We start from the raw sequence: 27,133 nt of genomic DNA on the forward strand, positions 1-27,133 counted from the left end.
CCCCCGTGGGCAATATATTTTGCAGCTGCAGACAATGCCGAATCCCGTGAATGGGCCAGGATGTACATTTGGGTCCTGTGGGGGACTGCAAATGAGTGGTGTGACAATGCAACGTCGCCGACGGAAGAGGGAACGAGGGCGAAGATCGGCAGATTTGTAAAGACGACGAAGAATTCGAGCTCAAGTCGACAGTAACCTTGGAACCTCACAGTTTGGCATCAAATCACAAAGTTGCTGCCGCCCAAGTCGTCCAAAGTATCGATGGCCGATTTAAACAACATCAGCGACGCGACGGGATTTGAGTATGGTCATGCTGGCGCTCACCATTGACTGTCCTGACCTTGAAGGTGTGCCGCAATCGATGTCGCCTTGGTGAGCAATCGTGTTTCTGTCACGGAAACAAAGAGCTTCAGGCGCGACCGCAGATCGCGGTCGAAGGGCTCACCGATGGTCCAGTACAAGGACCCCAAGCGATGAGCAAGAGCTCTTAGTACATGTCGACCAAGGCACAGAGCCCATGGTGGTCCACGCCGTCGTTGATCTGCGTGGTAACTCCCTCTTCAAATGACCATTCTTGAGTTCCTCCTGACAGGAATTGGAGAACCTTGGAAGCCTTGGAGAAGTCCCATTATTTAAGTGCCGGACACTCCCCGGTCACGATTGCTTAGGTACAGCTTGAACGATCTTAGCTAGCACATCAATGCCGTTCTAGCGGCTTGGAACGCGCCGCTGACTTCCGATGCTGCGTGGGTATTCAGAATCTCTCAGGCCAACCTGCGCCAGCAGTGCGACACAGCCCATCAGTGCGCCCGCTGTTCAGGACCAAACCCCCACAACAACCCCAACGACTCCATCACTACCTTACCAGAAGCTGTGGGATGAGGTGGAGCACGCGTGACCTTGTCGCTCTTTGCTTTCCTGCGCGTGTCCGAGGTCCGAGCTAGTATTGGGTCTCAATGTTTTGAATGCCAGAGGGCGTCGCATTGCCAGCGACACAGGAACGTAAAATGAAGCACTTGTGATTCTACGCAACGACAGCTAGCAACATGATCGAGCGACAGGAACTTCACGACGGCTGGTCGTTCAGAGAGCACGGGGCGTCGCCAGAGGATGCCTGGCGACCAGTTCTCAGCGTGCCAGGGACTATACACAGAGACTTGCAGCATCATGGCTTGATCCCGGATCCATTTGTTGACATGAACGATCTCTGCTCTCGCTGGTAGGTGAACGGACATGGTCATACAAGACATCCTTCGTCTCGCCCAAAGCTGGGGAGAATGGAGTCACAGACCTGGTTTTCAAGGGACTAGATACGCTCGCTACGGTCGCGCTGAATGGGGAAAAGATCTTGGAAGCCGACAATATGTTCCTCGAATATCGCATCTATGTCAGTGAAAAGCTCAAGCAGGACGGAGAGAATGAGCTTGTGGTGGACTTTGCACCTGCTATGATCCGAGGTCGTGAACTGGTAAAGGAGCACGAGCACGAACATCGTTTCATCGCCCACCAGACAGAAAAAGGTCGTCTCCCTGTCCGGAAAGCTCAGTATCACTGGGGCTGGGACTGGGGACCTATAATCATGACCGCCGGTATATGGCGAAGTGTCTACCTCGAGACCTACTCTGTCAGGGTGGACGATGTCTGGCACCAGTCAGAGGTCGACCCGACCCTCCAGCGAGTCAGCGGTCAGCTCCTTGCGCGGATCTTCCCTGCGAAGCCGGCCAAGGTGCGCCTGGGGTTGTCATTCGATGGAAAGTCAATCTTCGAACAGGACACAGCTTGTGACGCCGACGGTCTGGTGAAGTGCGACTACTCGGTTGAGAACCCGAAATTGTGGTGGCCAGGTGGGTATGGAGACCAGGCTCGATACGAGCTGAAGGCAACTCTCGTCACAGACCAGTCCGCTTCTGCTTCCGCGTCCAAGCTTATAGGGTTCCGGCGAGTCGAACTGGTACAGCAGCCTGACAGATTTGGAAAGTCTTTCTATTTTAGGATCAATGAGGTCGACGTTTTTGCTGGAGGGTCATGCTGGATACCCGCTGATAGCTTCATCCCTGACATCACTCTTCAGAGGTATCGTGACTGGATGAAGCTGATGATCCAGGGCAACCAGATCATGATCAGAGTTTGGGGTGGAGGAGTGTACGAAGATGACGCTTTCTTCGACGCATGTGACGAGCTGGGAATTCTCGCTTGGCAGGACTTCTGTATGGCATGTCAGTCATCGCCGACATATCCATCATTCTTGAAGCAGCTCGAAGACGAGGCTAGGTACAACATTCGTCGACTCCGACACCACCCCTCCTTGGTCATTTGGGCAGGGAATAATGAGGACTATCAGATCCAGGAGAAATATCAGCTCGACTACAACTTCGAAGACAAAGATCCCGAGTCGTGGTTGAAATCAACCTTCCCTGCGAGATTTCTGTATGAGCACCTCCTGCCAAAGATCGTAGTGGAGGAAGATTCTACCGCTATCTATCACCCTTCGTCGCCATGGGGCGATGGAAAGCCGACAGCCGATCCAACAGTGGGCGACATCCACCAGTGGAATATTTGGCACGGTACTATGAACCGCTACCAGCAAGCCGCGAGCATGTCAGGACGGTTTGTGAGTGAGTTCGGCATGGAGGGCTATCCGCATCTACAGACAATCCGTTCGTCTGTCACCGATCCCCTTCAGCAGCATCCCGGCAGCATTTTGATGGACTATCGCAATCGCGCAATCGATCATGAACGCAGGCTGATCACCTATGTCAGCGAAAATTTCGCTATCGACTACGACCTGGCGCGGTTCACACATCTCACACAACTTGTCCAAGCGGATGCCATGACCAATGCTTATCGATCCTGGCGTCGCCAATGGGGCAAAGCGGGCGAGCGGCAATGTGGCGGCGTCCTTGTCTGGCAACTCAATGACTGCTGGCCGACCATGAGCTGGGCTGTGGTAGACTATCATCTGATTCCAAAACCGAGCTACTACGCCATCAAGCGCTGTTTGACACGCCTGGTGGTCGGTGTCGAGCGTCCCTATCACCCGTGGACGCGTGGGCACGATGATCCGACAATTGGTCTAAACGAACGTGGATACGAGGTCTGGGTGTCGAGCAATTCTGTTCGGGAGGAGACTGTGGATCTGGAAGTCCGCTTCATCTCGATCACACACGGAAATGATATTGCAAAGAAGATCATGAAGCAAGGCGTGAAGATCTCAGCAAATGGCACGACCGAGCTTATGAAGGTCGAAGCAGAGATTCCAACGCAGCCGTCTACACATGAGAAGGTCGTCGTCGAAGACGAGTCCACTTGGGTGTGGGACCAAGCGGGCTGGCTGAGATACCCAACAAAGCACCGGAAGGGCATTGCGCCATTCGATCTGTCCAAGCGAGACCCGTACGTGATCTACGTCAAGATCACGGACTCCAACACAGGAGAGGTCCTCAGCACGGACACGGCTTGGCCCGATCCGATCAAGTATCTCAGTTTCAGCGCCAGAGGCCTCCAGCTAGTTGTCAGTGAAAGTCGAAACGAAGTGACGCTTACAGCAAAGTGTCCCGTGAAGGGCTTTGTTTTCCAGGAGGTCAAAGACGGAGGGTGGCTGAGTGACAACGGTTTCGACGTTATGCCAGGCGAGCCAAAGGTGGTCAAGTTCGAGAAGCCCACCGACATGAATAAGCTTGTCTGGACTCACTTGGGGGCTTCAAGTGGCGAGAAGCGAGGTGAAGTGAGGGTGTTCTAGCAGGAGCGATCGACCGGGCATCTCGAGCTTCACATGAAGTCGTGTGTCGGGAGGCTGAACCTTAGTGTTAAGCACCTCAAAACTCGGCCCCTGTATCCATCGTCAGGCGCGACTCCAAGCTCTACATACTCAATAAGAGTCTGTGTGGCAAAATGAATGCTTCGACGGTCAACCGAATGCCATCACTGGTACGTGCAAACCTCTGTGTCTTTCTGCTCGGGAAGGATATCCAGCTGACGGCAAATCTAGGCAAGATCCGCAACAACATTCGAAGACCTCCCGACTGAGATCCGTCAGTACATCTTGGATCTTGCCATCCCCAAGACCAGCATCACGAAGATCGACGGTATCGAGATGGTCTTCCTGGAGTGGGTGCCTCGTTGGATGGAGGGTTTGACGCGTGTCGCGCGACATTGGCCAGATCTGGTGCGCCCAACATTCCACCGACGAGTCATCATCTATCTGGAGAAGCACTATGGCCTCGAGAGATATGGCATTCGACGACAAAGAGATCACCTCACCGAGAGACGGTTGGAAGAGATCGAGCAGTCCAGAAAGGCCGATCGAGATAGTGAAGAGATTCACGTGAAGGTATGACAATGATACTTCAATGGTAACAACATAGTGTTGGGCTGCAATTGAACAGGGCATTCGTCCATTCACAGTCAAGAGATCATGATCATGTTCAGCCATTCAGTGTAATGGTCCCAGGCTATTGTCAAAAGTTGCCTGATTTCTTGGCACTTACAAGCCAAACGCCTTGTTCATATCAAATTGCTCCTAATGCGTTTCTGCACTTTGAATCAATGAACAAGCAGCAAGAGCACAATCTCGACATCTTGCCGCTTGGTCTTACAGTCAAAGCCACCCAATAACTTCTCGGATTCCACGAGCTCGTCCAACCACCATGGCGGTGACAAGATCGCAGACACGAGCCTTGGTGAGTCCCGTGAGATGCATTTACCACAGACTATGCTGACGGGATGAAGTGCAACAAGCCCGTTGCGAACCTTGCTCAGCTGCCCATCGAGATGCTCGAGCGCATTCTTTGCGAGGCTCTTCCAGAGATCGTGGAGTTCCATGTTTGCGAAAGCCGACAATGGCTAGGTCGTCGGAGCTATAGCGTCATGTGGGAGCCGAATTGGGTGATCGGGCTTCTCGTCGTCTGCAAATCGGTCAGCGGAATGGCCAAGATGGTCATCCGAGAGCGGGAAGTGATAACGATGTGCGGTTGGCAGGGCATCATAGGTGGTCGATTCGTCACACGTGAGGCCTTCGAAAGCTCATGGATTGGGCAGGCTCTAAAGAGGAAATCGGACAACTGTGAGGGTGAGACGGATGGTTCTGAGCAGTGAACAGGTCCATGAATTTGGAGTCAATTTGCAAAACACACCTATGGTCTTCCATGTCTACGAGGAGGTCTTCATGCAGTCATGAGAAGTCAGCACACGGGGTGCGTGTGTTGACAGGGAAAGCATCAAGAATGGTCTTTGAAGCATTGGATAATAATGGATGAACACTGCTTTGTCAAGCAAGCTTCTATCTCTCGGTGACAGCCAAACAATTTGGGGAGGCCTCTGCCACTGTGAATCCACACGCTGTTTACATCTGTAGCAGAAGGAAACACTGCTCACGGTACTGCCAGCGTCCTCCCCGTTGACCTGGGCGTGTGCCGAGCCTCCAGCTATAAAAGTGATTTCCAACCTCCAGCAAATTCCATCCAAGCAAACAATCACACACGCGAACTCTACGAGCCCAGTCATGGCTGGAGACGACACCATGCTTCCAGCATGGGTAAGTCTGACTTGCCTCATGTCTGCCCAGCTAACACATAGGAGGACAAGCCAGAGCTCGCTCTCGCCAGCATGCCCGTCGAGATCCTCGTAAAGATTATGTCCGATGCGATCCCTTCTCATCGACTTCTCTGCACTCAATCAACGAAGGAGGATGAGACCGGTAGCTACCTGGCAACGAAGTGGGTCGACATCGAGGCTCGGCTTCAGCTTCTCAACAAGAAGATCCATGATATCGTCCTGCCAATCCTCGATCTTCGCCGCCGAGTCATTCACCCGACCTTACTTCAGGTCTTTACGATCGAGAAGTTGAGAGACATGGAGGAAGACGAACTCGATGACCAGGAGATTAGGACCAAATGTAACGCGATGCGGCTGGGCAGGGAGGACTCCGAGGAGCGTCAGCGGCCGTCCCAGACTCCACGAATCAGTTTGGGGAGGACGCTACGAAGATACCTGGGTAGATAATGGTGCGGAAGTCGCGATCAATGCAGATACGCGCCGCCGCCTTGGCAGGGTCCCACAATTCCTCGTGGTGGAGAAGCTGTACCGACGAGACTTCGCGTCCTACACGTAACACAAACATTCTAAGTATTCATTCATGAGCAACAACAGTGCTATGTGACATACTGCGTGTACTGAAGTATACTATACTCATCGGCAGTGTGTGGTATTAGTGAATGTATACAGGCGGACTTGAAGGGCTGTCGAACAACAACAACGTCACCGACTTCTGGAATCCGTGAATGCCACCGGCGCTCGTTGATAGCCGGCTGTACATCCGAGCCACTGTCTGCTGGCTACTTTGATTAGTCCTAATCGTTCGAAGTCGTCGCCAAGATAAGCCGGATGGCTTCTACAGATGCAGATTCCGGCGCCCTGATTCCGCCACCAGTACTTGATCCGCTCTGTTCGTCATGCAGCTCGCTAACGACCGTGCAGCACAAACACCCGCCTGACCTGGAGCATCTGCCAACCGAGATCCTGAGGAAGATCATCGCCTTCAGCTTCCCAAATGGGACCAGCTGTGCGCGAATCAAAGACCACCGCGGCAAACTGTTGGGACTCATCTGGCCAGATACAGATGCATGGATCGGAGGATGGCTTCTTGTCTCGAAGCAGATCAACTCCGTCGCGCACGAAGTCATCTACTCTTCTAAGCACGTCATTGAGGTTCTCCGACCCCGAGGGACCTACAATCACGCGATCTCCGAGATCATCATGCAGATCGGCCCAGCAGACGGAACGTGGTCTTATGTGACTCTAGACAGTCAAGTCCGGAAGGCGCTGGAACCAAAGGTGCCGCAGTCGAATCGATGGAAGCCCTGTGGTGACTACGATTGCTGGAAATCGATACATGCTCCAAGGCTCATCCAAAGCTAGCATGCGGTCGCACTCTCTGCCAAGACGTTGGTCCACCTTTCCGATCTCGACATCATTTGGCTTTATTGCCACTCTCCTTGGAGCGCTACAGACAGTCTGCCTTATTTTATTCGACATCCAACCACGATGAAAAAGGGAATTGGCTCCAAGGTTCTGCGCGGCGTAGTTGATAGGCCTGATGAAACGGTAGGTCCTCAAGTCTGCATACTAAGCTACGAAAACTCATTAATACCCTGCAGGCATCCAAGACCGACCTATTGAGCTTGCCCACCGAGATCCTGGAGCAAATACTCTCTAGGGCGCTTCCGTCTAATATGGTCTACGAGCATTTGTGGGAATGGAACATCCTGATCGACGAGCCTGTAAAGCTGCGAGAAGGGTGGAACATTCCGTGGGCTTTCGAATTGCGATTGGCGTCGAAGCTGATCTATCGCATCGCCATGCCTATCATCACTCAGCGCGCTACGAGGAGGGAGAGAATCATTGCGGATGAATACTGAAAGGCACGCCTTGCACCTTTGAGGCGAGATGTCTACGACTGTGGCAGTGAACTCCATGCAGGCGGCTTCATCGCAGTTCGTGCTCAGGCTAAGCAAAGAATGCGAGTGGGGTCACACGGTCTTGACGACGACTAGTCAGACTTGGATCATAGCAGACGCAGGCTCGACTCCTGTTCAGAGTCGCGCGGGAGCTACTCTCAACGAGCCAGGGTACGTATTGGATATCGCTACAGTGCGTTTGAACTTGAGGCTTCGTCAGCACGCTGTTTGCGCAAGCTGTGATCAGTCAAGAATGATACGATAGACGATCTCAACCGAGATCAGCCTCTTCCGCCAGAAACAGTGACTCGTCTTCCTTCACTAAGGGCAAAGCAGACTGACGAATGCAAAACACACGTGGATGGACGAGTGGAAAGCGCATGATCAGTATGTGGGCGGCTTGTTGCGGGTCTGCAAAGACTTGAATCGTATCCTACGGCCACTGATACACAGAAGACGGGCATTGGCGATTGATAAGGGTTGTCATCGCTGTGAGGGGAAGGTGAACGCTGAGGATCGTCGCAGGAGGCGAGCTAAGACATTGAAGGCTATGAAGATGATGGAGTTGTGGCAGAAGCGAGGGAGCTTTTGGCGATGAACACCCAAAGATCGGGAGTAACCGTCGGCGACCGTCATCCGGCAACCCAAGGCTGGTCTCGTTATGATGCCAACCGCGACTCGGCCGTAGCTATGCCAAGTAGACAGCCATCGGAGGCAGATCAGCTGCACTAGACAACTCGTTAACTCGCGCGGCAGGGTGGCGAGATCGACATCAGCGAAGGTCGAACAAAATCTGCTACTTGGATCAAGCATCATAGACTCCCCACGGGATGGGGGCGTGAGCAAGCATTAACTCAGAGTCATTTCATTCCGTTATGTGCTGGTAATAGCCACTGTCGTCAAAACTACCCAGCTCAGCCTGAAGTTAATCCAAGCCGCAGGACAACTACATCGGTGCTGAGCGCAATCGTATGCTGACCGCATCGTCGACCCATTTGGACCTCATCGTCATGCCTTCGTAGACCTCGAGACCGCAGCAGCGGAAGTCACAGTAGTAACACCCAAGCTGTTCGGCCAAGACATGAGCATTCTCTCCAGGTCTAACGGAGACGCCACGACCTCCTACAGTATCCTCCCTGACAAGACAACTGATGTTGGATCGTGCCAGCGTCGTAATGCTCAAGTGAGGCTCATCTCAACTCTGCTGGCTCGATCTGCAAGAAGACCTTGTTCTTCAAAGCCCGCCCTGACCTGAACTCTCAAATTTCCAGTGGACATGGGCTGGAAACGCCCAATTCATGCCCGAATAGCCTGACACCGTCTGTCCGCCGATTGCGATTTGCGGCCAAGAGTGTGCGATTGCTTTGCGTGCGGACTCAAGTATACCGCGCCTTCGACTCCTCATGCCTCACCAATCCATCCACCCCCTTCCGCCATCCAGCCCGCTCAACCCACAACTCCATCGCCTCCCTTCTAGACCTATACTCACCCGTGAAGTAGATCCAACTATCCCTCGGATCCAGATACTCCGTAGTAAGACCACGAAAGAACTTGCTGACCAGTACGAGCGCGGCGAAGCCCTTGACATGGGGGAGAAAGCCTCCTCTCATACCGTCCCACAAGACCCAGTAGTAGTCGGGAGGGCCCAAGGACCAATCGAAGGTGGGGTAGCCGCGGTAGGATTTGTCGCCTGGCTGACGAGGCTTGACCATGATGGTTTTGTTGTGGCGGGTATTGGGGAGAGTGTGGGCGAAGATGCGGGCGAGGATCTCGCGGGGGAGGCGGGAGAGGTAGTCGGTCTTTGTCTTTTCGACTCGTTTCTGCGAGGAGTTTGACGTCAGTCTCGCATCCGGGCTTGGGTCATTAAAGAAGAGGGCACTTACGATACGCAGGCGTTCGGAACGTCTCGAACGATTGGTGGCGATAAGGGACGCTGTGTTGACAGCATCTCCCGTCGAAGCGGTCTCGCTGAGTGCTCTCGTCTTTGCCATGGCTTAGCGATTGCTTTGCTTTGTACTTGTGGTTGGACTTGATTCAGGGCTGAGAAACAAAGCCTCTGGGGGAGTGGGCCAGCTTTATAATGTGAAAAGCTCTCCAAAAACTGTGCTATGCTGCTTGTGGAAGTCTGCTTGTATGCTCTTTCAAGTTCATTTCTCGGCGAGTGGGGAAGGACAACTGGACCGCCGGTGAGGTGAGCTTGGTACGTGCCAACATGATAGGTGGAACAAAGATGAGCTCAAGGATGCCACAACTCAGCGAGAAAGGTGAGGGAAATACCAGAGAGGCTGTGTTCACTGGCTGTTTACCTATCTGTTGAGAGAGCTTTGCTTGTTGGTGCCTGGAATTTGCTCACAGTCAAAACTTGCCTGTATGGTCATTAAAGTCGATTGATGTGTGGGCTCGATCGTCTGTTGCGTTCGTCGAAACTCAATGACAGCAAGTCTAGGCAACACCCGTGCCCGAAGCATCAATGTCTGGGCCGCAGTCCTTTCCAGTATTCGCACAAACGGAGCCTGCATGCCACCAGATCAAATCCCAAGCACAAATCGCTTCACAGCCTCCGCCACCTTCTCAGGCTCATCCTCTTGCATGAGGTGTCCAGCCCCTTTGATCCATGCCCTGTCTTTCTTGCCATTGCCCGCCGCCTTGAACAGCCTGAACAACTCCGAATCGATACACTGCTGACTCCATGGCCCATCCGTCCCGGTCAGGACCAGCGCCGGCACGGTGACCTTGCCCACATCTTCTGGTCTATAAACAGGTATAGCAGACTTCCCGAAGAAGTTGTGCAGCCACTTCGCGTTGTCCTCGAATTGTTGGCGGCGAGCTGGATCTGTCTTGGCACGCTTCCAGAACTCCGCTCCTAAGACACCCGGACCAAAGATGTCAACGGTGCCATTATAGTCTGTCGGGTTGGCCTTCGCAAACTCCACGGCTGGGCCGATCGTTGCGGCCCCGTAGTAAGTAACGGGAAAGAAGGAAATGGGGTGTGTGATGAAGAACTTCAGGGTATCCAACAAGCCAGGTGGAAGAGTAGGGTAAAAGAGAGGCACCAAGGGCGGCTCCTCTAGTAGAATTGACCTGAACAGGTGTTGGTGAGTCTTCGCCGCCCAGAGGATGCCAAACGCGCCGGAACTATTGCCTAGGACATGACATGGAGCGATGTCCAGAGCTTGAATGACAGCGATCAGGTCCTCCGCGTCTTGCTCCCATCTGGGAGCGTGCTCGTCTGGAATTGGCTCGTTCGGCCATGCGAAGCGCCGGGAGTAGTTGTAGATAGTGAAGTGCTGGGAGAGAAATGGGATAATGGCGGTCCAGGTACGATAGTCGGAGATGTGACCATGCACTAGGATGAGAGGAGGGTTTGTCTCGGATGTACTGATCTTCTGGTAAGCAAATCCATAGTCGTTAGCCTTGACGTACGACAGTCCTGCGGTATTGGAAGCCATGGCGATCTGTTTCCAACAAAAAGAAAGAACGACACAGAACGCGGGCTGCCATGTTGTTATAGAAGTTCTGGACTCATGTCAACTCGTATTGCCGATTCAGCTCCAAGCTCGGCAGAGCTATCACTCTCATGATCCTTCGCGTCAAACAGAGTTTGTCTGCATTACGCAAGAAGTGATTCTCGTGTTAGGCAGTCCAAATTGTGGACTATATAGGCGCTATGTCCCATCGGAGCCCGATGAAGGGACTATGCGCGATCGATTCCATTCGCAGTCCTTTAAAGCAACACGGATATGCACTCCACTTGCACGGTTGGTCTATGGCGTCTGATCCTCAGCTTGCGAGGACTTAGGACGAGCTAGCGGAACAAGGCCGTGTTTCTCGCACGCCTCGCAAAGATCAATCTGACCCCATGGAAAGGACTCGGCCTCCCGATTATTGATCAATGTAAGATGGAAGGACAGGAAGAGCAAGAACAAGGTCCAAAAAACGCAGGCAAGATTAGGTAAGCGACGTCAATATTTTGGCCTGCCAGGTGCTCTCCCCACAAAATCTTGGCCTCCGAACCCCGGCGATCAAAAACATCCTTGCTCCTGTTCCCGTTGCGGAAGACGTGCCATATTCTAGATGAAGAGCAAAGCTCACCCGGTTGCTCTTGGACTGCTGCGCGGCCTAACCAAACCTCGAGCGACTACTACTGTAAGCAGCTGGCCCTGCCTCGGCGTCACTACAACACACTGGCAAACTCGACCAGGAATAGATCCGTTCCTCAAACGTTACAGCTCCATCTCGAGCTCCAGGAGACGGTACAGCCAAGTCGCCGCCACGAGCAACACCTCACCAGACACCGCCAACATGGCGACTCACCTCCTAACATTCACCTGCCCCGACAAAGCCGGCATTGTGTACGCGGTCACGGGTGTGTTAGCCCACTACCAACTTACCATCCTCGACCTCCAGCAATACTCCGACCCAGACACCAAAACGTTCTTCATGCGCGTCCACTTCGGCCACGTCGACGACACCTCCCACCTCCTTCAACCCCTCAACAGCCTGAACTTGCACACCACCTTCCAAATCCACCCCTCGACCCTCAAACCCAAAGTCCTAATCATGGTCTCCAAAATCGGCCACTGCCTCAACGACCTCCTCTACCGCCAGCGCGCCGGTCTACTGAACGTCGACGTCCCCGTCATCGTCTCCAACCATCCCGACTTCGAGCCGCTGGCAAAGTCCTATGGAATCGACTTCCACCACCTCCCCATCTCCGCCAAGGACCCGACGTCAAAAGACGCCCAGGAGTCGAAAATCCTCTCACTCATCAAAGAGCACAACATCGAACTCGTCGTGCTAGCACGGTATATGCAGATCCTGACCCCAAACCTCTGCGCCGAGATGTCCGGGCGAATCATCAACATCCACCATTCCTTTCTGCCGAGTTTCAAAGGTGCCAAGCCATACCATCAGGCGTACGACCGAGGTGTGAAGATTGTAGGCGCGACGGCGCATTTCGTGACCAAGGATTTGGACGAGGGCCCGATTATTGAGCAGCAGGTTACGCACGTGGGGCATGCACAGAGCGCTAAGGATCTGGTAGATAGGGGCGCGACGGTGGAAACGCAGGTCCTGGCGAGTGCGGTCAAATGGTGGAGTGAGAGAAGGGTATTCTTGAACCAGACGAAGACTGTGGTGTTTAATTAGGCGCCCCAGAGGGCATGGATGATCACGGCCTGTGGGAGTGGTGCTGATGATGTCGAGCTCCGATACGTGTACATCTCTGGTGGACTGATGGTGGGCTTCGTCAGGCAGCATAGATTGGCTGGATATGGACAGGTTGGGACCTCAACCTGGCATTCTGAGAATTGGGTTCATAGAGTTGGGAAATGGTAGACAAATGACAGGTCCATGTTCAGCCGGCAGGAGTGGTCATCCGGTCTGCCAAGATCTGTCCAATAAATATACGTTGCTATCTAGAAATACCTATCTATGCCACCTGATCCGATTCAACCTTCATTTACCGACATCAAGGCTGACTCCTCCCATCCTTATACCCATACGCATCCGCCAAGTTTCCGGTACTCCTCCCAACCTTCATCTCCTGCTTCCAACAACTCCTCTCCTCCTTACTCAACCCCGGTCCCTGATAATCACTCCCATAAATCCCATTCGCCCAGCTCTGACCATCCTTCGCCTTCTGGCTCGTGCTACCCTGGAACCTGCGCTTATACCACTTCCCATACGCCAACAGGTAGTACAGCCTGAAGCACAAGAATGCGAACTTATCGTGCTCCAGATCTTCAGGATACTCTGCGCCTAAGTCGACGGCAGCAGCAATGCCCGACAAGATAGCGACCTCGTGCGCATTGACCAGTGTCCACGACGCGGCGTAGCGGATATGCTTCTTGCCCTGCAGGAACATCATCAGCGGCACCACGAACGCGTAGTGCGTCCAGCTATGGCATAGCTGATGCCACCAGTCCTTACGGATGATTTTGGACTCGTCAATCTCGTCGATCGGCCATAGCTTTCGGTCGCGGTCGTTGTTGAGGTAGATCGTCTGGAAGACGTGCTGCTCGAATGGGACATGCTCTGGGAATTGAGATTGGTAGTTCGTGGTGTCAAAGCACATCTCGAGCTTGGACTGGTCCTGATCGTACATCTTAATGTAGTACATGGGCCGGAAATTCTTCTTCGCCCAGTCCACACGAGAGGATTGATCCTTGCCTGATAGGGACTTAACTGCCAGCTTCTCGTCGTAGAAATTCTGGTAGTGCTTCTTCATGTACTCGGAGTCGTTATGGGTGATGGTGATGTCGTCGGAGAACTTGGCTGTGCCCAGGACCTTCTTCTCGCGGAAAGAGGCGGTCTTGCCGAGGAGGCGTTTGCTGGTGTCGCTGAGGCAAGCAAGGATGACTTCGTCGTATTGTTCTTCGAAGAGGGGTGCGTCCCGGTCGCCGGTCTCCCAACTGTTGGGGTTGTGGCCGTCTGGGGCGGGTGTGCGCTTCTTGAGGGACAGGGTGACGCCGGAGGAGTCTCGCTTGTGGATGTGCACGACTTCGGTGGAGAGGCGGACGTTGACGCCGCGAGCGACGAGGTCTTTGCGCCATGATTCGTAGAAGTCGGAGAAGTTGGGGAAGACCACCATGTCGGGCTTGTTGCTGACCACGCTGTGCTTGTCGCCAGGGTACCACATGCCGTAGGTGGGACTCGTTGTTAGGCGCTCCAGCATGATTGTGGGTACTTCCGGGGTTGCGTTTCCTGTTCCAAGGAACAAGGCGGTCATGGGCAATGCGACCACGTTGGTGAACTCGGTAGAGAAGAGGAACATCTTGAAGAAGATCTTCATGGGCACGAGAGCGAACAGTAGCTCGAAGTACCGCATGAACTTGAGCACGAAGTTCAGTCTTCCGACCTCTTTCTGATGGCTGGCAATGAATTCGGTAGGGAACACATTGGTCCAGAAGAACTTGTCCTTGCCGAACGAGACTTGCAGGTTGACAGGGTCGGCGTGATAGCCTGTCTCGCGAACATGGTGAGGGTGTGGTGGAAGATCGAGCTGCCTCCCTGTACACCTTGGTTGAACCAGCTTGCGCCATGCTTCTCTTTATCAAGCGGCATGGAGAATGCCTGGCCCCCACAGTAGTCCACGGCGTCGATGAGGTTCACGTCGAACTTGTCGGGATGATTGGAGAGGTGGTATGCAGCGGCCATGCTGGGCATTGTTAGCCATTGTTCTGAGGCTTGCAAGTAATCTTACCCAGCTGCACCTGCGCCAACGATGAGCACCCTCTTGCGGCCATCTTTTTGATTGAGCGCCTTCTGCGACATGTTTGAGCCGTGCTGCTCGACGTCTCTGTCGAATCTGCTGCTGTCCATCAAGCGTTGTAGCGTGGTTGAGATGGTGATAGACACGAGTTGTCAGCCATATGGTCAAGCACTGTTGAAACAGACATATTTTCTGACAGCGGCTGGAATAGCCACGGTCATCATGACGGGTGGACAGTGCATAGCAACGTCATGATCTTCTGTCAGGAACATGCCGATCGATCGCGGAGGCAGATCTCCGAGATCTGGCGCCAAATCGCGTTCTTCTGAGCATATTTCGAGCTCGTCTGAATGCGGCTTTACTGTCCGCCAACAACTTCAGCTGGTCCTCAACACAGCATCCAGGCGCATCTCGTGAACTTGCAGCTGCACTAGCGGAGGACGGCCATGGGAAAGCAACGAGCATTGGCAAGATCGACGCGTTCTTGATCGAGCGATCCGATCAGATTGCCAAGCCCATGTCGATAAGCGACGCCGGGCCTGATTGAAGCGCGCGCCAACCACAACCTAGACGCCTGCATATGAGAGCAATGTCGTAGCTGCTCGCTGGCGACTTGAATTATTACGACTCTGTCGACGGCGAGAAACGGCATGCAGGTCTCACGACCATCACCACCGAAAAACAGTCCTGAGAAGAAAGACACGTGTCACGTGAGGACCGTGTTCAGCTGCTCCGGGCAGTGGCACATACCTAGGTATATTTCGTTCTCCAGCCTTTTCTTCTTCTTTCTTTCCATGCCATGATAATAGGAGTCATGAGACGGGTGACTTATGCCACTAGGACATAACACACTTACGTGTATGTCACTAGAACAAGTCAGTGACGAGAATCGTGAAATAAATTTGAGCTGTCCTCGTGCACATATACTGTCCAAGGACTAGTCACAGAATGGTTCATTTCACAAAAGGTCTGAGGCTTGGAACCAATTTCGTTACCATTCATATTCAGTGTTGCTACAAAATGCTTTGACCTACAGAATCTACCTCGAGAGGACTCAGCTCACCGCGTACGCGGCTTGACATCCCACACCACGAGAAGGTGCCTCTCATCGCGGGACAAAACATATATCGTACGCACAGGTCGACCACATGGTATTGATCGACCAAGAGACGACACTGCCTGATGGCGGTTTGATCTAAGCGACTCTGGAAAGAGCAGGTCAATGCAGATGACAAGCTCCCGGTTTTGTGCCTGTATGTGGCCCAATAAGCACAAAGGACAAAGGGAGAAGCGGTTAGAAGGAAGCGCTGGTCAGGAGAAGAATTTGCGACCCCCTTGCGAGACAGCGGATACCGTCGACACAGTCACATCCTGGCTATAATAAGCTCCAGGCAGTTTTATCTCGCGATCAGACCGAGTTAACGCTCACCACTTCTTGTATCGCAAAGCGCCCGACAAGAGCAGCGAAATCTGCCATACTAGGACACAGAGAGCCTCAACTCCGGTGCCCTAGGACCGGCCACGGCGTTGTTGCCTAACTAAACTCAGGTATGTCTTAGTCAAGATCGATATTGCAACTGCGCATGTGGGGACACTGAAGTCTGACTGTCGCTATACCTCAGATCGCGAAATGCGAGGATTAATCGGTCGCATGCCGCAGGACAACTGGTGGATTCTCCTCTTGGTGATGGGCGTCTGTTCAGGAGTGGGTGTGCTCGTTGTTATTGTGCTGGTTGCTCTGAAGAAATCTTGAGAAGAAACCATAAAGACAGCTCGCCCTCGATGATGCGAAAGGAGAAGTCCAAGCCGGACGGAGAATGTCACTTCGAAGAGTGCAGCGAGTGATGCAAGGTCTTGATCGAAATCCTTTCAGTGAATACACAATGAGTTGGAAACAATCTGACTTCACAGGCATCCGTGAAGGGTTTCGTGAAGTGGTAGGCACTTTGGTCTTGGCATTTCCCGATCAACTCGACAACAAAGTTATATCTTCGACACATCGCAACCTCTTCGCACCAATCTCCATCACATCTGCCCTTCGTATGAAGTCTCGTCTCTGCATTTCTTACTAGATAGCAGTCGACCTCTTTGGCCTTACACCCACACAACACTTCCCTGAAATCTGCCAAGATGTGTATCTTCATCCTACCATCGCACTGTCCTTTCAACACAGGTCTATCACCAAAAGACGCGCTGACTCTGACCGATGTCAACCTCGCGTTTCAGCAGCACAACCAGAACGAGGCGGCCTTTGTCAAACACATCTCCGACCTGCTCACAGATCCTAAACGCACGTACATTGGCCGATGCTGTAAGTAGCTACACCATCCCTATTCTTCTGCCGTACTCTGTACTACTATCGAAGACATTTTGGTCGGACAACATATCTGTTATGCTTTCTACACAGAAGCGAGTCTCTGCTGACTGTTTCAATAGTCAACTGGGATGAAGAAGCGAACTCGAACCCATTCTTCTGCACAAATCCAGCGCTTGGTGGCATGCAAGTACGGCATAGACTAGCCGACAGAACGAGCTAGCGGCCACGGAAGACTGCGAGGAGTGTACGACTATCGCTCGACACTGGCATCGCACAGAACTTCTTCGACTCTGGCGCCTAGCAAGACAGGAGCATCAGCTGGACTCTCGGAGCAGATCATCAAGCGGCGCGAAGAGTGTACGTATCTCATCTCTCGACGAGTATATCGAGCCTCCTGGTACCGATGGCGCCTCAGACGACTGCGATGACGGTACGATCACGATCAATGGCGCTCACAAACACGTGCGGTTCTCGCCACGGCAAGAGGTCATCTTAGACGAGGTCGGAGAGGCGCCCAGCGTCAATGATAAGGCACACGTACGATTCTCGCCGAAGCAGGTGGTCATCCTGGACGACAACGAGGTCACATCGATCGACGAGAGTTTGGCACAGGATGGTCACGACCTTAACACACAACCAAATATTGCCATCACCGATGGAGCAAAGGACATCTCCAGCCGCAAGGACGCAGGCCACATTCCCGCAGACCGACAGTCGTCGTCCAAGCACGTCGGTTTCGCCACCAAAGATGAGGAGATTACATTGCCAGAGCTCAAAAGCCAAAGCGTGGAAGAGCTCTTCAGTACCCTCATCATAAGCAGCGGCGGTGAGGCAACGCGTACGATCCATTGCCCAAGCAGTACATCTTCTGCGTCGGACACCTCAAAGTCGTCCTCTTCCACAAGCTTGTCTAGCCTCTCTACGGCCGTCGACGGGACTTTTGACATCACCCCAGCCAATCTGACTGGTCTCATCGAGCGACCACTGCCGAAACCATTGCAGCCTGGCTCGGAATATGCAGAGGTCATCGACAAGTACAACCAGTTGGCGCATGATATGCTCGGTCGTTGCAACAACACATCCGCTATTCATGAGCAACGTTGTGCGTGCATGAAGGGTCAGGTTGTGGATAAGCGATGTGGTATCACGCGGGACAAGGACAACGTACTGGCAAACTAGCGATCTGCCAGTACGTCGCAACGTTCAACGCGCAAACTGGGAACAATGGTCGGGTTAAGACGGGGCTGATGGCCACGTAGGTAGCGTTGAACACTCGGTCGGCGCTCGTGAGCGTTTCTGGAGTATCGAAACTCATATAGCGCCCGCTCTAGGAAGAAACAATCACTCCGGCGACCTAGACATGAAGTGAGGCTCATCTCGAACTTGCTGGCTCAATCTGCACGGCCATTCTGGTCCTCAGAGCCCGCCCTGACCTGAGATCCTAGAACTGAACGGATAAGTACACAAAGCGCTCATTTTATGCCCGAACAGCCTGGCCTGGAAGCGTGCACTTCCTTATAGTCCCCGATCCAGCAAGCGACCTGCCAGATCAGCACTTGTATCTGTCCCTCACTGATCTCGACCAACATTTCGCTCCACCCCTACCACACTTTAGCAAACTCAACCAGCAATTGTCTTCGCCCCTTATTCAGCTACCTGCCCAACACATTCGGCAAGAGGCCTGTCTATTCAGCACTTCTATCCGTCCAGGGCCATGGAACGCGCAGTACTTATACCCGCGCAAAGTTCATGGCAGGAATCGTTTTGCTTTGCTAACATTTGCTGTGTCCCTACCTACACCCGTTCTCGTCTTGAGATCAAGAGGGCTTAATCCACTAACATTTCGCTCCTTTTCGTCCATGTATCGTACGATCTAGCCATTCTACTGAACTTCCCATACTGTTCGCGTAATTGTTGACCGTGTGATCGCATCTGCAGTCCTACCTACCTCACCGATGGCATCGATCACTGCTCACCACTCGATTTCTTTAGTTTCAACTTGCCCATCATCTTGCCCATCTTCCCCTCCTTATCGCCGTCCTCATCACCGTCCTTAGGCTTTGCGTCATCCCTAAATGTCCCAATCTTTGCACTCTGCGCTCCATGACCCCTACCCGGCGCCTCCAACTGCTGAAGTAATACCTTAACACTCCTCTCCTCCCACCCACCCAAATCCCTATGCGCCTTCTTCTGCTGCTCCTCCAACTTCTCCTCATCCTGCATCCTCAAACTCACCACACTGTCCTTCAACACAACTCCCATCCCCGGGGCAGCCACAATCTCCGCGATCGGAATATCCTCAAAGATATCTAGAATGGGAACGCCCGGAAGCATGGTGAGCGCATGGTCGATAGGGTTCGGCGTGTTGGGTGAGGGTTCGGACTTGAATATCTTGGCGAGTTTCGGGAGGAGGGAGTCGCGTCGAGGTCTTTCGGGGGCTTCTTGCCGGAGGATGGGGAGGGGCGGAGGGCGGATGTGATATTCCGAGTTAGATGATCGATGATTTGGGGTTGAGAATCGGTGGTGTCGGTTGCAGTCAGCGGCTCGGAGGGGTCACTGGGAGCTTTGATCGTCGGGGATGTTGGAGGCTGGTGCTGCGACACGCCCGCGGAGGCGACAGGGTGGTCAATGGTCGTCAGGCGGTGGGCTGTGCCTGACCGCGGAAATCTTTGATTCTGACTGGCATTGCTGCTGCTGCCATAGTCGGCGGACTGCTGGGTGGCATCTGTGTCGGTGACAGAAGGCTGATTTCCTATTGTCGCATGGCCGATCGTGGCTTGTTGTTGCAGCGGAGGCGCGAAATCTTCGCGCTCGGTTTGCAGGCCGGCAGCATGCGAGTCGGCGCCCACGGGACCATTGTCACGGCCTTGGCTAACGCCTGGTTGATCACCGGTGTCGACGAATGCCGGAGCAGTCTTCGTGGGGTCAGCATAGGCGTCCGCGGTATAGGATGTGTGAGTATGCGACGCTTTCGCCGCTTCTCCCAAATTAATCGCAGCTTGGTGGGACTTGTCCAGTCCAATAAGGATCTGCTTGTGCAGCATATCGTGCTTTTCGCCGTGCCTTGCACTCCAGTTGAAGACCTGAGCTACCATCAGGGACTGTAGATCGGACTCCTTAGAGTAGTTGAACGGGTGGTGCAATGTTTCGAGGATAGTATCGATCACAGGCTTGACGGCGGCTTTGGAGTCGGGCTGCCATAGCTCGATGATCTTCTTGATTGTCGATGTTGTGATTTGTACCGCCACTATGCCGGCGATTTCGTTTAGTGGATGGCCGTAGTGATCTTTGCAAAGCTGCGAATGTGTCGGGTCTGTAGCCGTTGATGCATCGTCGAAGATGTTGTCTTTGCCATGCAGAAGGCGAGCTTCTTGGTCTTTGACCAAGAGCTCTGCCGACTGCTGAGCCAGGATTGCAGAGATGTCTTTCAGCACTGGGCGGAGCACCAATCCGAGAGCAATATACACGAATTTGTCGATCGCCGACGATATTGCAGCGATAGCGTTAGCAATGACGTCTACTGTGAGGTGATCGTATACCCATTGCACGACTTTGTCTCGTACACGGAGGATTGGCTTGATCGTATCCCACAGCAGTCCCGGCGTCTCGTTCAGTTTGCCCCAGTCAGCGGGATCACTAGTGGCGGTTTCTCCGATGCTTGCGATATCTTTAATAAAGTCGGCGCCGCTGGCTCCTTTCAGGAGACCGATCAGAGCCTTAGATGCCGATGAAAGCGAGTCTTTGGGACCTTTCATTCGCTGCGGAATCACTTAGACTGTGCAGCTCGCGTTCGAATGGACTCACCTGTTGCAGACCCGGAATGCTCATAGCAGATAGTTTGTCGTCGATCTCGCCAAGTAATGATTGGTACCTACGTAGTCAGCATAGAAAAGTCCTCGTCTGAGACCACACCCACAGATCTAGTGCGCCGAACGTGCCGGTGACAAGAGGAGAGGCTGATCCTCGCTTGGTCTCGACCTTTGCTGCTCCACCTGTGAAAGCAAAAACGTTCCTCATCTCCTCTCTATGTGGCAAAGACTCCGAATCCTCGGCCAGCATCTGTATACACAGCTCCACCCAATTTGAATGTGCGACGAAGTCCTCCAGGGTGTGAAGAGCGGCGCCGAGATGATGATAAGCCTCTGGGTTGCCGGCCCGGCCGCACGCAACAGCTGCGATGAGCTGCTTCTCAATGAAGTCGCGACTCGTGTCTATGTTAGGTGCAGCCTCGCCATTCGCGACATAGTTCTTCATGGAAGATACGTGATGGATCTGGAGTTCATCGTTGGTGACTGGCGCGCGTAGTTGTGCGTAGCTAGCATGCGCCTGGGACAGCTCAAGTGGAACATCATATCCTTTGGGATTGTCGATATGTTCCTCGGGTCGATAGCAGCCAAGTCTTTCCGGAGTTACCTCGAAGTCGCCAGTAGAGTATCCGAATTGGATGTGGGCAAAGACTGCAACGATAGCACGCAGTATCGGCTCTGGGACGAGCTCAATAGCTTTACGGTCCACGATCTGGCTGAAGTCGCGCAGCCAGTTGCCAAAGTAGATCTTTCGAACGCTTGTGGAGTGGACATGGTGCAGAAAGTACACTGCCATCAAGATATCTCCATGTCGATAATTAGAGCCATGAGCGTGGCTACCTCGAGCTACATAGCCAGCGCCAAAGGCGTGCGTCGAAGGCGCGAATGCGAGGACAAGCAGCAGTGTCAATGCGATGGAGTCCGACAGGGTAGGCATCCTCGCTTGTGCACCAGGCAAGAGTCCAGGGTCACTACCATGATGACCCTTGTACCTGGACAGATTGGGAGCGTATATGAGGCCTGGGCTCTCGGCTGCATGTCTTTCGTCATCTCGACCTTGGACGACCACATGCTTTAGAGTTGGTGATGATCGATTCGTGTTCCTGCCGGAAATGTACAGCGACCAATTACGACATATGAACCATAAACTCTGATCTTGGAGGACTCAAGACGGGGTAACCACGTTGCGACCTGATTTGACATTTGCAGCAGAGCGCTATGCATGAGCCGCGCGTTCTGCTTGCATTGTCGTAGGTGGCAGTCAAGGTGTTTCAGATTCACCAGTCCTTGTGGTTTGCAGAAGAACGGTAGGTATATGCTAAAAGAATACCTAACCTTGATTGCATGACATCGTATAGCGGGGCAGTCGCGTTGGGATTTGCATTTTCCGGAGAATGTTTCCGCACCATGAAACCCCTGCAAACAATGTGCAGTACGAATAGATAACATATGTCTCTACGACAACAACGGTTGGCGTTCGCCGTCATCCGCTCGAGCAGAATCGCTCTTGTTCCGCTTGCGGCGCACTTGTGCTTCGAGCCGTTGGGACCAGTGGCAAATCAGACCGGCAATGAAGCCTATGCCGTCGTTCTTGAAAGCGACCAGCACGCCCGCCGTGACGAGCATAACTGTCCATCTCTGCTGCTTCTGTTGATCGGTCAATGAGACTCGCTGACCGGAATGGCTGCCGTCTTTCTGCTGTAGATCCTTGGCCTTGTCCGTATTCAAGCTTTCGCCGACACTGGCCAGCTCTAGACCAGCGGCAATGATCATGACCGTTAGAATGCTGATGGGAAACTGCTGTAGCAGGTCTGCAAGACTTTCTCCGAAGATGAGTCCGAGAATGATTTTGATGATGCCCAAGAAAATAACGCTCGCACCGGAGCGCGCTCCAAAACGATGTTGGGCGGCCAGCCTCCACTCCCATGACATGCAGGCATGGCGCCGAACCAGCATCCTATGAGGTTCATCGAAGCCACAGAGATGCCAATAGCGGTTGCGGACGGAGTCGGCCGCTCAGGCATCAAACTCGACGCAAGATGAACCACTGCAATGATGGAGTTCAGAGTGGTAAGTGGTAGTTGGCCCAGACCTGCAGACAGAATGCCGCCTCGGAAAGCGGAGAGCGAAGGTACTTGTGTAGATGGATGCCATAGACTCGGTGTAGGGAGACGAGCTTCAGCAGTGGTCAGGATGCAGATTATGGTGAAGCATATGCCCAGTACGAACACAATCAGCGCGAACGGAAGCCGAGGAACGAGCGCTGTGATGACAGTCAAAGCGACGAATATGGATATCAGCCAGAAATAGTTGTCAGCCCAGCTGGGCCCAAGCCAGGTGAGGTGCGCAGTTGCCTGAGTGCCTGCTGCAATGGTCAGACTGAGACCCGCACCGACCTGTATGCCTTTGACAATTGGTATCGGCGTGAGATTATTGATCCATTCCAGAAGTCCACTGAGGCTCAGGATGAGTACACAAAGGCTGACGAAGAGGCCTGCTGCCGCTACTTCGGAAGCAGACAAGTTCTTGAGCAGGGCGACTGCGGCGATAGCTTTCATCGGCTGGACCGGGAGAGGAATGCTGAACAGAACGCCGGTGATGACATTGTAGAAACCCGTGAGGATGAGAGTCGTCGATAGAGAGATCTGATTGTGCGACGACAAGGCGATGACAATCGGGAGAAATGTGCCCAAGTCACCTAACGAACCGGAGATTTCGGCAAGCGGCTGGGAGCGGAATGTCGCGATATTATGGCGCCAGTGGTCTCGTAGTCCACTTGCCATCGCGTCAGTCCCTTGGTGTCTTTCTGTTGTCGTTAAAGATTGCGATGGTAAAGACGAGAACACACTTTCGTTGGACATGGAGAAGAAAAACGGCGGTCATCCCCGGCAGGCTTTCAGGCTTCGAGTGTCACAAGATGAGGGTGCTTAGTCACGTAGCAACACGTTCACGAGGTACATCAGCCATAAGGATCTCTGCGGGAGCTTTGTGATTTTCGATTGCTTTCATCGCACCTGCTCGTGGAATCGCAAAGGATTCGGGGACAGAAGTCGCGACACAGGTATTTGGTGCCTGCCTGGCCAAGCTTGAGGCTTGAGCCTGCCAGTGCTGCAGGAGAATTTAGGCGCCACGAAAGCCTCTCATTGGTGGTGGCGCTCGGCTACCGGAGCGGAGCTGTCGGGGATGACGCCGCGTAACCGAAAAAGGCAGGACCCAAACAATTGGTACCTCAGCACATGGAAGCTGCGTCAGATGTAGTTGCCATACCATGAAGACAATGCTGGGCGATGAATGTATTGTCGCCACGATGGTCTATGAGAATGTCTCATATCCAATGGATGCAATACCATGCGGTGGTGGACGAAGAGATCGACTGGCAATGTGGACAGCCCAGCCTCGTTTTGACTTTATTGAAATGGCTGGCACCGACGCCTTGCTGACCCTCTGCTTGTACTCTACCTCACCTCTGTATCATCTCATGCATCTTCAGTCCATCTCGCAACCTGTCACTTGACTGTCTACGCTCTTTCCTTTTTGTCATTCGCATAATACAACTATTTCGTTCTCAGCCAGCTTCCCTGCAGCTTTATGTCCTCGAAACAACCCCGCCGCCATGTATCGATAATTGACACCTCTCGTTCACACCACATCATTACGACGCCTGACCTGATAGCTTGACAACTGATATGGCCTCAATGACTATGGCGACGAAACGCACCATGCCCGCTGGGCACACAGCTGGCATTTTCGCCGATATGACGCTTGATGGCCCGGAAATAGGCACCCTAGTTGCCATCATCGATCGAGCAAAGAACCTTCCCAACCGCAAGACCATGGGCAAGCAGGATCCATACTGTGCCATGAGACTGGGCAAGGAAGCCAAAAAGACGAATACCGACCGGCGAGGCGGACAGACGCCTAGGTGGTATGTCCAAACTGCGCCTCAATGATACGCAATACTAATGATAGGGTCAGGGACCAAGAACTCAGATTCACCGTACGCGAAGCACCCGACTACTACAAGCTCAAGTGCTCCGTCTTCAATGACGACAAGAAGACGGACTTGATTGGCGAGGCCTGGATTGACCTGACTGAGCTCATTGTACCTGGCGGAAAAGCTCAAGATTTCTGGCAGCAGCTCAGCTACAAGGGAAAATACGCCGGTGACATCCGTCTGTGAGTGTACAGAACCCTGTGTGGCAGCCATGAGACTAACTTGAAGCAGCGAGATGACCTATTACGATACCAAACATAACCCCGAGATCGAAGCAACCAAAGAGAGACAACGCCAGCGAGCAAACACGCCCAACAGCGATGCAGGCTCGCTATCCGGTCCTCGACAGCTCGGCCCTCGAGAGATCAAGCGACGACCACTGCCCACAGGTCCAGGCTACAAAACGCCCAACCAGCAGACTACCCGCAGCCACTGCGACTGCAAGGCAGGTCAAACAATTCGTCACCGGCAGGATCACCAGCATACATTTCGCCGGAATACAGGCCGCAGCCACAGCAGTGGAATGGCGGCCCAGAAGGACCCGATGACTACAATCAATATTGTCAGCCTCAGTACCAAGAGCCGTATGCACCTGTACAAGATCCCTTTGCCGCCGACGCAAGGTACGATCAAGAGCCATACTACCACCCGGAACCGACGTTACCACAAATTCCTATGCCGCAGCATCCTCCCCTGGAGACTCGGCGCAGCGATCCGACACCACTGAGCAGTAGCCCACACCCTTCCTCGCCACATGCCAACTACAGCTCGTCGCCACCCACCAGGTCGAGTCCAGGCGACCCACGACGCATGAGTGCTTCACCAACAAAATATGCTGCATACCGAGACAGCCCTCTGCGACACTCTACCACACACCAGGACATCCCGTCACTGCCTCCAGTGCCTCCGAAAGTCCCTATCGAGTATGCCAATGAGCCAGTGTCGCCTCCACCGCCTCCGCCTCCAGCACATCGAGCTACTTGCCAAAGCCTTTAGCTTTATCGTACGATACTCCAGCGCAGCAGAGCCAGCCGCAATGTCATGAATCGATCGGCGATAGGAGTCCACTGCAAATGATCGAGCACAACTTTGCTCCGCAGCAGACTTCGAGGTCACCCCGCAAGTCATTCAATCCCTCAGAAGAACCCGTCCAAAGGCCCACAAGCTCTGCTGGCGAGTTCCCTGCGCCTCACCAGATCACCCCAAACTACGGCGTCGACTTCATGGCAGATCCCGTTGAGCAAGATCAGAGAGGTCGATACATCAGGCGGAACTCCTTTCTAGACGACTACGACGACCCATACAAGGCTCCCCAGCGAGCCCAGACTTTCGACTCCGCCGACTTCGACCACCGGAACACCTTCAGCTCGGAGCCACAATTGGTCCGCCCACGAGCTGTGAGCCCGAATCCAAATCACGCAGTGCCGCGGAAGTCTGTCAGTCCGGCACCTCCGATCGAGCGATATTCCGGTAGCATTCCATTTGGGCCAGATTCTTTCAACTCCTTCAACCCAGCCTCGAGCCAGGGATCGGCGCACAGGGACTGGGCTGAGAGTCCGAGGAACGAGAAGCTGCACGAGATCGAGCCCATTATCGGCAATGACGGTCGCGTCATCGATCCCTCGGATCACCTGCCTTCGGACACGTGGGCTCCCGAGCCAGAGCGTAAAAATCGCCAGCCAGAGCATGTCATCCACATCCGCACAAAGGGTTCGGCGCAGCATACTCGAGCCGGCTCCTCTCCTGCCGCTCCGAAGGCGCTGTCTATACCAAGCTCACCATACAACAATCACAATAGCTCACCTGCACCGCTGGAACCGATCACGACTCCGACTTCAGGTCGACGACGTCTGCAGAAAGCTCCGCCATCGACGCGTCCTTTGCCGCAACAGCCCTACCCGACGCAACACGCGAATTCCTCTCCCGGCGCGATTCCCCAGACACAACATTTCGACACGACCTCTCAACCACAACAGCAACACATCCGTCCAAGATCCAGCGCAGGCCCTCCTTCTCAGCAGCCTCGGCCGCACCGCAACTCCTTCAACAATTCTCCTCATTCGGCGGGGCAGACTGCTCGACCGCCGCTTTCAGACTACCAAGTGCCGATCAGCCCAACGGTAATAGCAGCCCGTACGGTCGTAACTCGTACTACCCTATGCAGACGACGCCAACGAAAGTCCAGATGCCTCGACCGCAGAGCTATGCACCACCAAGCGTATATGATGATCCGCTAGCAGCGGAGTTGAGCATGATTGATATTGGGCCGAGTCGCAGTGGACAACGGACAGCATTGAGAGGCGGTGGTGGTGGTGGTGGGAGATACGGTGGGTACTGATAAGAGGCGGT

General features: G+C 53.6%; 13 protein-coding genes across 13 annotated transcripts; 8 read left to right on the forward strand and 5 right to left on the reverse strand.

The window, feature by feature from the left end:
- Nucleotides 1–1,046: 1,046 nt before the first annotated feature.
- AB675_7498 (Beta-mannosidase B) lies at nucleotides 1,047–3,739 on the forward strand (the record flags this gene model as incomplete). The annotated part of the gene is made up of 2 exons (XM_018147869.1): nucleotides 1,047–1,190; nucleotides 1,247–3,739. 2 exons carry the CDS (start codon nucleotides 1,047–1,049, stop codon nucleotides 3,737–3,739), a joined length of 2,637 nt encoding a protein of 878 aa, XP_018000543.1.
- Nucleotides 3,740–3,891: 152 nt separating this feature from the next.
- Nucleotides 3,892–4,336, forward strand: AB675_7499 (uncharacterized protein; the record flags this gene model as incomplete). Its single annotated transcript, XM_018147870.1, has 2 exons — nucleotides 3,892–3,927; nucleotides 3,989–4,336. 2 exons carry the CDS (start codon nucleotides 3,892–3,894, stop codon nucleotides 4,334–4,336), a joined length of 384 nt encoding a protein of 127 aa, XP_018000293.1.
- Nucleotides 4,337–4,646: 310 nt separating this feature from the next.
- AB675_7500 (uncharacterized protein) lies at nucleotides 4,647–5,094 on the forward strand (the record flags this gene model as incomplete). The annotated part of the gene is made up of 2 exons (XM_018147873.1): nucleotides 4,647–4,679; nucleotides 4,729–5,094. 2 exons carry the CDS (start codon nucleotides 4,647–4,649, stop codon nucleotides 5,092–5,094), a joined length of 399 nt encoding a protein of 132 aa, XP_018000480.1.
- Nucleotides 5,095–5,500: 406 nt separating this feature from the next.
- AB675_7501 (uncharacterized protein) lies at nucleotides 5,501–6,000 on the forward strand (the record flags this gene model as incomplete). Its single annotated transcript, XM_018147874.1, has 2 exons — nucleotides 5,501–5,533; nucleotides 5,575–6,000. 2 exons carry the CDS (start codon nucleotides 5,501–5,503, stop codon nucleotides 5,998–6,000), a joined length of 459 nt encoding a protein of 152 aa, XP_018000246.1.
- Nucleotides 6,001–6,381: 381 nt separating this feature from the next.
- Nucleotides 6,382–7,415, forward strand: AB675_7502 (uncharacterized protein; the record flags this gene model as incomplete). The annotated part of the gene is made up of 4 exons (XM_018147875.1): nucleotides 6,382–6,426; nucleotides 6,475–6,831; nucleotides 6,916–7,101; nucleotides 7,155–7,415. The coding sequence occupies 4 exons, from the start codon at nucleotides 6,382–6,384 to the stop codon at nucleotides 7,413–7,415; spliced, it is 849 nt and encodes a 282-aa protein (XP_018000192.1).
- A 1,415-nt stretch (nucleotides 7,416–8,830) lies between these two features.
- AB675_7503 (uncharacterized protein) lies at nucleotides 8,831–9,445 on the reverse strand (the record flags this gene model as incomplete). The annotated part of the gene is made up of 2 exons (XM_018147876.1): nucleotides 8,831–9,274; nucleotides 9,338–9,445. 2 exons carry the CDS (start codon nucleotides 9,443–9,445, stop codon nucleotides 8,831–8,833), a joined length of 552 nt encoding a protein of 183 aa, XP_018000347.1.
- A 537-nt stretch (nucleotides 9,446–9,982) lies between these two features.
- Nucleotides 9,983–10,903, reverse strand: AB675_7504 (uncharacterized protein; the record flags this gene model as incomplete). The annotated part of the gene is made up of 1 exon (XM_018147877.1): nucleotides 9,983–10,903. One exon carries the CDS (start codon nucleotides 10,901–10,903, stop codon nucleotides 9,983–9,985), a length of 921 nt encoding a protein of 306 aa, XP_018000295.1.
- An 853-nt stretch (nucleotides 10,904–11,756) lies between these two features.
- AB675_7505 (Formyltetrahydrofolate deformylase) lies at nucleotides 11,757–12,602 on the forward strand (the record flags this gene model as incomplete). The annotated part of the gene is made up of 1 exon (XM_018147878.1): nucleotides 11,757–12,602. The coding sequence occupies one exon, from the start codon at nucleotides 11,757–11,759 to the stop codon at nucleotides 12,600–12,602; it is 846 nt and encodes a 281-aa protein (XP_018000441.1).
- Nucleotides 12,603–12,924: 322 nt separating this feature from the next.
- On the reverse strand, nucleotides 12,925–14,729 carry AB675_7506 (uncharacterized protein; the record flags this gene model as incomplete). Its single annotated transcript, XM_018147879.1, has 3 exons — nucleotides 12,925–14,417; nucleotides 14,474–14,613; nucleotides 14,659–14,729. 3 exons carry the CDS (start codon nucleotides 14,727–14,729, stop codon nucleotides 12,925–12,927), a joined length of 1,704 nt encoding a protein of 567 aa, XP_018000438.1.
- A 2,068-nt stretch (nucleotides 14,730–16,797) lies between these two features.
- On the forward strand, nucleotides 16,798–18,163 carry AB675_7507 (uncharacterized protein; the record flags this gene model as incomplete). The annotated part of the gene is made up of 3 exons (XM_018147880.1): nucleotides 16,798–16,978; nucleotides 17,104–17,171; nucleotides 17,195–18,163. 3 exons carry the CDS (start codon nucleotides 16,798–16,800, stop codon nucleotides 18,161–18,163), a joined length of 1,218 nt encoding a protein of 405 aa, XP_018000201.1.
- Nucleotides 18,164–18,949: 786 nt separating this feature from the next.
- Nucleotides 18,950–21,727, reverse strand: AB675_7508 (uncharacterized protein; the record flags this gene model as incomplete). Its single annotated transcript, XM_018147881.1, has 4 exons — nucleotides 18,950–19,293; nucleotides 19,368–20,742; nucleotides 20,789–20,855; nucleotides 20,901–21,727. 4 exons carry the CDS (start codon nucleotides 21,725–21,727, stop codon nucleotides 18,950–18,952), a joined length of 2,613 nt encoding a protein of 870 aa, XP_018000529.1.
- A 518-nt stretch (nucleotides 21,728–22,245) lies between these two features.
- On the reverse strand, nucleotides 22,246–23,573 carry AB675_7509 (Molybdate transporter 1; the record flags this gene model as incomplete). The annotated part of the gene is made up of 2 exons (XM_018147882.1): nucleotides 22,246–22,590; nucleotides 22,671–23,573. 2 exons carry the CDS (start codon nucleotides 23,571–23,573, stop codon nucleotides 22,246–22,248), a joined length of 1,248 nt encoding a protein of 415 aa, XP_018000303.1.
- A 918-nt stretch (nucleotides 23,574–24,491) lies between these two features.
- Nucleotides 24,492–27,122, forward strand: AB675_7510 (Ingression protein fic1; the record flags this gene model as incomplete). The annotated part of the gene is made up of 6 exons (XM_018147884.1): nucleotides 24,492–24,715; nucleotides 24,766–24,966; nucleotides 25,016–25,173; nucleotides 25,230–25,671; nucleotides 25,725–26,904; nucleotides 26,949–27,122. 6 exons carry the CDS (start codon nucleotides 24,492–24,494, stop codon nucleotides 27,120–27,122), a joined length of 2,379 nt encoding a protein of 792 aa, XP_018000399.1.
- Between the last annotated feature and the right edge of the window lie 11 nt (nucleotides 27,123–27,133).

This window comes from Cyphellophora attinorum, assembly GCF_001299255.1.
Source record: "Cyphellophora attinorum strain CBS 131958 chromosome Unknown Contig12, whole genome shotgun sequence".
Taxonomy (NCBI): Eukaryota; Fungi; Ascomycota; class Eurotiomycetes; order Chaetothyriales; family Cyphellophoraceae; genus Cyphellophora; species Cyphellophora attinorum.